This window comes from Trichoderma reesei, assembly GCF_000167675.1.
Source record: "Trichoderma reesei QM6a unplaced genomic scaffold TRIREscaffold_22, whole genome shotgun sequence".
Taxonomy (NCBI): Eukaryota; Fungi; Ascomycota; class Sordariomycetes; order Hypocreales; family Hypocreaceae; genus Trichoderma; species Trichoderma reesei.
This window is the reverse complement of record NW_006711169.1, coordinates 391,585-399,514: the sequence shown is the minus strand read 5'-3', so window position 1 is coordinate 399,514 and position 7,930 is coordinate 391,585. Positions and strand designations below refer to the sequence as shown.

The 7,930-nt window shown below is 57.7% G+C and overlaps 1 protein-coding gene across 1 annotated transcript; it reads right to left on the bottom strand.

Annotated features, from left to right (window-relative positions):
- Window positions 1-752: 752 nt before the first annotated feature.
- Window positions 753-7,930, bottom strand: TRIREDRAFT_81110 (acetyl-CoA carboxylase). The gene is made up of 4 exons (XM_006968266.1): window positions 7,721-7,930; window positions 7,401-7,666; window positions 2,469-7,339; window positions 753-2,400 (listed from the first exon to the last, which is right to left on the bottom strand). The coding sequence occupies exons 1-4, from the start codon at window positions 7,913-7,915 to the stop codon at window positions 863-865; spliced, it is 6,870 nt and encodes a 2,289-aa protein (XP_006968328.1). The 5' UTR covers window positions 7,916-7,930; the 3' UTR covers window positions 753-862.

The following is a 7,930-nucleotide window of genomic DNA, read 5'->3' as shown; positions in this document are numbered from 1 at the left end:
CTCACGAAGACATACTTCTAACAGCAATGAATTGATAAAGATAAAGAGCAGAGAGAGAGAGATAGAGAGAGAGCAAATCAAACATAGCTGCTGCATTCCCCTTTGTCCACTCCTCTACATAGAGTAGGACTTATCAAGCCGGGCTTAGCAACAATCATGAGAAACTAGGTATATAACTTAGCCAAGTGTACCGGAGAAGCTGAAGAATTGCCAAGGAGCATATAAATCAGTGATGTGATTCCAGCTAATTGGACCTTGTAGATAATGCAATACCTAGTGGTTTTGCTCCCGAGTCACGACCACCGCGCTCAAGCTTGGGGTTTCCATATTCCCAGAGTACTAGATCTTATAGAACAAACGAACGACCCTACCTAGGTATAACATGGATGTTGATGCCGCCAACGCGCATCTATCATACAGCATGTTACTAAAAAGCACTTTTCTCACTCGCCATCTAAGTCCACGATGCAAGGTTCTTCATGTTCCATTCGCAGCGGGCAGCTTATAAATCTCTTACTGACAAGCCTTGACCATTAATGTTAACACTCCGCCAGGAGCTTCCATCCAACTTCTTCCATACATGGTATACATGACCGATACAAATCAGTGGGCTTGCAATACAGCGATCTGGTCAGGATATACCTAACAAAAGGCAGCATTAGTGAATATATCTGCTGTCATACCTACTATACCTCGTTCTACCTCACCGGACTCGGACTACAGTTGCATGTCACTCATCAAATGGCAACCCTTAAGAAACATTGTAATAAAATTCATTAAACCATGAACCATAACCGTACACCCGCTCCCAAATCAAGTCCCCCTCTTCCCTCTATCCTTTATTAGATGTATACCCTTGCATTTACTCCTTGAGATACTTGAGAACAGCGTCCCGCTCCTCCACAGGCATCACGCGCAAAATCTCGCGGATACCCTTCCAGCCAGCCTTCTCGTTGCTGCGAACAACCTCGGACACCTCTGCAGCCAGCTTATCAGCCTTGAGGGCCTCCACCTTTTGGCCAATCGACTGAGCCTCCTTCTCGTACCACTCGGCAACCTGCTGGTCCTTGCGGTCCCAGCCGGCAATGCCAGACCAGCTCTCCAGCAGCTTCAGGCCCTGGGCGCGAGCCTCCTTAGCCTTGGCGGTGTTCAGCGCGGGAGGAGGCAGGAAGCTGGGGTTCATGCGCTTCAGGATGTACTCCTCGTTGAGACGTCTGCGCAGGCGCCAGTAGAAGTATCGGCGAGCGTTGACCCAGTCCAGGGAGTCGCGAATGACCCCCTTGGCCTTCATGCGGCCGGCTCGGTCGTGGAGATCGGCAAACTGCACAGCAATCTGCGAGTAGATGGGCAGCAGCTGCTTCTCGCGGATCGAAAGCTGCTGCTTGACCTTCTCCATATCCTCAGCAGACAAAGTCTTGTCCTGAAGCTTCTTCTTGAGCTCGGCGTACGTGGGATCCAGACGGGCCATGGTCTCCAGCTGCTTGTCCTTGCGGTACTTGATACCAATCATGCCATCGGGCTCAAGGACACCACCGCGAGCCTCCGTGTCGGCGTACATCTCCATGGCAGTAGGGTTGATGCTAGGATCGACGACGACCCAAGAACCACCACGAAGCTCGCCAAAGGGAGGAATGTACACAAAGATGGGCTGCTCGTACTTGACCAAGGCGTCAACAATGAACGAACCGTACTTGAGTACCTCGTTGTACATGTCGCGCTGACCGCCGGAGAAACCACGCCAGTTGGCCAGGATCATGAGAGGAAGCTGTTCGCCGTTGTTGAAGTCGTTGATGGCCTGGGCAGTCTTGAACGCAGAGTTGGGGTACCAGACACCACCAGCCTCGTTGGTAATCTGCTCGATAGAGTCCGGGTTGGCGGGATCGGCAGGCGTGATGTTCTCAACGCTGCGAGTCTCGACGGCGATGACACCCATGGGAATTCCGCCAAGACGAGCGCGACCGACCACGACAGTTCGGGCCCAGCCGCCAAGGGCCTCGACGAACGAGTCCTTGTCGAACAGACCGGTCTGGAAAGAACCGTCGTCGTCCTGCTTACCGGCAATCATCCACCGCACATCGTAGGGCTGCCTCTGGGGCGGGCAGTAGGTGATGTCGCGGTCCCAACCGTCAAGGCTAGGGCTGACGGGGACGGGGCCGCCGCGCTTCTCGGGCACAAACGCCATCCACTCAACAATCTTGGAGACGCCCTCAAAGTCATCGTTAGCAGTCATGTGTGAGACACCGTTGCGGTACATGATCTGAGTGCCACCGAGTTGCAGGTTAGAGGAGTACACCTCACGACCGAGCAGGTTGTTGATGGCGGGGGCACCAGTCAGGATAATGGGCTGGCCTTCGATCTGGACAGCACGCTGGCCGAGACGGACCAGGTAGGCACCGATACCTGGGAGCAAACATGTTAGTAAGGCAGACGATGGCGTAACACGGAGAATCAAGAGAAAAAAAACTTACCGACTGATCTGCAGGTGACCAGGGTAATGGTAAAGATGTCGTTGTAGGCCTGGCTGGTGGCACCGGCAATGAGACCGGATCCCCTCAAGCACTCGACACCGAGACCATCTTCCCGTCCGATAATGGTGACAATCTTGTATCGCTTCTCGCCATCCTCAACCACTTCCTCGGTAATGACATCGTCCTTGAAGAGCTCCTTGGTCTTCTCATCCAGGTAGAGGTAGCGGAAGCCAGCCTCGGGCTTGGAAGCATCGTTCCAGGCGACCTTGAAGTGAGGCATCAGCTCGTTGGCGAGACCCAAGCGGGCACCAGAGTTGGCAGACAGGTAGATGCGAGGAATGCCGAGCTTGCGAGCCAGCTGCGTGCACTTGTAGAAGAAATCATCTTCCTTAGGGCCAAAGGATCCAATGTTGTAGGTGATGTCGTTGGCAACAATGATGAAGCGGCGGCCGGCAGGGTACTCCGGGGTCCTGGCCTTGATGATCCATCCAACCATGCCGCAGGTGTTGGTGCCGGGCTCGCGGTTGACCTCGTCGAGGTTGTCCTTGTCGTCGAGCACCAGCTCGGTAAAGGTAATACAATCACCGACCTTGGGCTGCTGCGACGCCAGAGCAGGCTGCTTCTTGACAGCCTTGACCCAGCTGTTCTGGATGGCCTGGCGGAACAGCTCGGGGAAGTCATAGACGTACTGCGTGCCCATCAGGTGGGCCTTGTAACGCTTGGGCTGGAGCCAGTTCTTGGTAGCATAAGGCGTGGAGACGGGCAGCAGGTGCAGAGGGCCCTTGTCCTTGGTTCCGCCAATGCTGTGGAAGACCCAGTCACCCTTGTCGGACTTGCGCTCGGCGTACAGGTCGACGTCGACGACGTAGCCGGACGTGTTGGTGATGGTGACACGGAGAGGGTACGGGATGCCCGACTTGGGATCGGTGCAAACGATGCGGATCTCCACCTGAGCAACACGCAGTCGCCAGGCACGGGCGCCGAAGCGATCCAGGAAGCCTTGCAGGGACTGCTCGACAGTAGCAGGGTCCAGCTGGAAGACGGGAGTGAAGTTCATGAAGATGTGGTTGAGATCAGAGTTGTTGTTGCCGATAATCTCGAGGGCGTCGAAGATGTCGTTGATGACTCGGTCAGCCTCTGAGATGAGGTACTCGGCAGTGGGGATCTCGTCGCGGAGGCGGCCGGGTCGGATCACGGCACGCGTGAAGTAGCGCTTGTCAGACTCGACAGTCTTGCCAACAGCCTCGTACACGTGGATGTTCTTGTTTTCGGTGAACATGGGCTTGATGCGGAAGTTGGCAAGGCGGGCGAGCTCCAGCTGGAAGGACAAGGCAGGCTCGCTGTGACGGATGCTGTCGTCTTCCTCGTAGTCGGGGCCTCGGAACGTGTAGTAGCCGGGGTAAGAGCAGTCGCTATGGCCACAGATGAAGGTCAGGCGGCGAACACCACGGACCAGGAGCTCGCTCTTGAGCTGCTGGACAATGGGGAGGATGCGTGAGAGAATTTCGGCATCGTCCCTGCTCTCGGCATCCCGAACAGCCACGTTGATGACGGCAGACAGCTCATCACCGTTGTTGCGGCTCTGGAATTCCTTTCGGAGAGCGGCGAAGGGCTTTCGCTTGCCACTCAGATCGGCCAGGAGACCAGAAGTGTTGCTCTGCCTCCTCTGCTGGTTGTAGAACGTCAACGTCTCCAAGGCCTTCTGGAGCATGTCCTCGGCATCGTCAATGTACTTGACGGGGACAATGATACCCTTGCGGGACGGGCCTTTGTCCCACTTGCTGGTGAGGTAAGACATGTCGCTGATGGAGTTGATACGCTTGACGTTGGGCTCAGACTCGATCGGGGTGCCGGGGGTAGAAGGAGCGGCAGACTCAATGGGGACACCGAACTCGGTGTGTCCAATCTTTCGCAGCCGGAAGTCCCAGGAGAGGTAGAGCGGGTTATCAGACTCGTCGTTGTGGTACTCAATCTGCTGGAGAACGTAAGCACGGTAAGCACGACGGACGTAGACCTCGAGGGCGGCCAATGAGACCCAGGGATCATCGTGCGCGAAGAAGGAGGTCAGCACATCGAAGACGGTGTACTTGGAGTCGACGACCTCCTTGATCACGTCGAGGCTGGGCTCACGGTGGTCCCAGCCGCTCTCGCCGTAGCGGGACTCGACAACAGATGATCGCAGGATGTGCTCCATCTGGGACGTGCGCTCCTCGAGGGAAGGTAGAGAACACTGGATCATAATCTCACGCGCCTTGAGCGAGACCTTGGAGGTGGCGCGGGAAGACAGCTCGGTCAACTTTCGCAGCGATTCACGCAGGTACTTGTTGATGTTTCCAACGTTGGGCTTGTTGGGGCGGTACTCGTCAAGGATAGCCAGGATGAGGGAGTTCTTGGAGCTGACACGGCTGTGCGAGAGCACGATCTGCACAACCTTGGCCAGAGAATCCTTGTTCTGGTCTCGGAGCTTCAGGATGACGCTATCTTCCTGGGCTCGGCTCTGGAACAGCTTCTCGACCTCCCAGTAGGCCTCGAGGAGGCCGTTGATGACGTTGAGCTCCCGAACCTTTTGGCCCTCGGCGTAATTGTCAAGCACCTGAGTGAGGGGCGCGAGGGTGGTCTTGAGCATGGCAGCATCGCTCGGCTCCACATTCTCCTCGAGGAACTTGCTGAACGCCTTGCTAAGGGCCCTGGCGGGGAATTCACCGTTGCGGCCTCTGGCTCGGTCCACAATCTGGGTGAACTGGCTGTCGAGCTTCTGGGGCATGCGGGCGTGCAGTGCCGCGAACTGAGCGTTCCATTCGCTGTAGGGCAGCTCGGGGTCGCGGAGCACCTCAATGAGCTTCTTGAGGGTGTCGGCCATGATGACCGAGTTGTCGAAGCCGTTGAGGATGTTGACCAGCACATTGTGGTAGAGGGCGAAGCGCTGAGCGGGCTTGGTGCCGACAACCACCGGGTCGCCATAGGCAGGAAGCTGGCCAACGAAGGCCTGGGCCTGCTTGACGCGGCTGGGGTCGTCCAGAGCAAGGATACCGAGAATGTCACCGGCCTCGAGGGTAGCTCCGGGCTGCTTGATGAGCTGGACGATACCGTCTTCCTGCGCGACGAGGGGCATGTACATCTTCATGACCTCGACCTCGGCAAAGGTCTGGCCAGCCTTGATGTGGGAACCGTTCTCGACGGAGTACTTGACGAGCTTACCGGGACTGGGTGTTCGCAGTTGGGTGGGATCGTTCTCCTGCTCGAGCAAGCATGTCTTGCTGTCGACGGAGAGACGAGTAGCGCCAACCTCCTCCTTCCAGTAGACGTTGTGGCTGTGACCGTCGAGAAGGATGAGCAGACCACCGTCGCTGAGGGCACGGACGCCGACAGAGCACTTGGAGCCGTTGATGAAGAGGTGGTAGGTGTCGAGACTGGCGCGGGTGGCGGTGAACTTGTATCGGAAACCCTCGTAGATGAAGTCGATGGTGAAGACGGTCTTGAGGATCTCCTTGGAGGGCACCTGGCCCTTCTCCAGACCGGCGCGGTACTCGGCCAAGAGAGCCTCGCTCTTGATGTGTGCCTTGGTGATGGCACCGCACACAACAGCCAGCATGGTGTCGGGACGCTCAGCAGTCAGGCGCTTGGAGATGAGCTCGTCCAGCCAGCCGGTGGAGATTGTGTTCTCCTCAAAGGCCTCGGTCTCGAGCAGCTTGATGAGATACTCGACCGTGGTCCTGAAGTCACCACGAATGCTGAGCTCCTTGAGAGCAATGACCATGTGTTTCCGCGAGGCCTGTCGGTTCTCGCCGTAGGCGAAAATGTGACCGAACTGACTGTCGGAGAAGCTGTGAATACCACCCTGGGTACCGACGGAGAAGTAGCCCCATGCGTTTGAGCTACTTCGGAAGTTGAGCTCGTGCATGACACCGTTGGACGGCTTGAAGCCCTCACCGGGGTCCTCGGAGGTGATACGGCAGGCGGTGCAGTGGCCCTTGGGCTGGGGTCGGCGCTGGGAGCCGGCGGTGCCCTCCAGCTTGAAGTCGAAGTCGATGGGGTTCGACGTCCGGGGATCCACGCCGTAGAGCAGGCGAATGTCGCGAATTCGGTGCAGGGGAATACCCATGGCAATCTGGAGCTGGGCGGCCGGCAGGTTGACGCCGCTAACCATTTCGGTGGTGGGATGCTCGACCTGGAGACGGGGGTTCAACTCGAGGAAGTAGAACTTGTCGTCGGCGTGCGAGTACAGGTACTCGACGGTACCGGCGGAGACGTAGCCGACCAGCTGGCCCAGTCGGACGGCGGCCTCCTCCATGGCCTTGAAGGTATCGGGCTTGGCGATGGTGACGGGGGCCTCCTCGATAATCTTCTGGTGGCGACGCTGGACGGAACAGTCACGGCCGAACAGGGAGATGTTGTTGCCGTACTGATCAGCGAGCAGCTGGACCTCCAGATGCCTGGCGTTTCCAGCCAGCTTCATGATGAAGATGGGCGAGCCGGGAATCTCGCTGGCGGCGGCCTTGTACAGGGCCTCGAACTCGTCCTCGTTGGTGACCTTTCGGATACCCTTGCCACCACCACCCTCGGAGGCCTTGACCATGACGGGGAAGCCAATCTCCTTTGCCTTCTCCAAGCCCTCCTGCCATGAGGAGACGCAGCCCTTGGCGTAGACGTCGTCGGCGACGGTGACGATGCCCTTGTCATCGATCTCGACGCTGTCGACGCCCGTTCCAGACCAGGGAATGCAGGGCACCTTGGCGTGCTGGGCGACGATTGTGGAGGAGATTTTGTCACCAAGTGATCGCATGGCGGAACCGGGAGGACCGATGAAGACGATCTTCTTGGGTGAAGCGGCGAGGGACTCGGGGAGCTTGGGGTTTTCGGAGGCGTGGCCCCTGGAAGAATATTTCAGTCAGCCAATCGGTCTTTGGACCCGTCGAGCAGCAGAATACTCACCATCCGGCCCAGACGGCGTGGACGTCCATGCGCTCGGCAATGTCGACAATCAGCTCGACGTTGGCATAGTTGTGGTTGTTCGTGCCGCCGGGCACCTCGACGTAGTGGTCCGCCATTCGGATGTAGTCGGCGTTGGCCTGTAAATCTTCGGGCGTGGCCATGACGGTGAAGTGGATGGCCCTCTCGTCGCCAAACGTCTCGTAGGCCCATTTCCGGACCGATCGAATCTCCTTGACGGCGGCGATACCGTTGTTGGCAATGAGGACCTGGTCAAGTCAGTCGCAAGTCCCTCCAGCAGCCAGAAGTTCCCGGATACTCACATTTGTAATGACCGTGTGACCGTCGTGCTCGGCCACAAAGTCCTTGACCTTGCTGGCGGGGGCATTCTCCAACCGGTTGCCGCCAATGAAGTGGTCTGCGATGTTGTGCTTCTCGGCATACGAGGCGCTGCCGTTGGCAACAGGCACCGTCCGGCCGTTGCCGTTCGGGGTGCCGTTTGCTGCTGAGTCGGCCATGGCTGCTGGTGCTGT

Bases quoted from the DNA above. Each gene is read 5' to 3' on its own strand.
- TRIREDRAFT_81110 (XM_006968266.1), bottom strand. From the start codon at position 7,915: ATGGCCGACTCAGCAGCAAACGGCACCCCGAACGGCAACGGCCGGACG. The intron at 7,667-7,720 runs GTGAGTATCCGG...TGACTTGACCAG, and splicing joins GTCACACGGTCATTACAAAT to GTCCTCATTGCCAACAACGG. The intron at 7,340-7,400 runs GTGAGTATTCTG...ATATTCTTCCAG, and splicing joins CACGCCGTCTGGGCCGGATG to GGGCCACGCCTCCGAAAACC.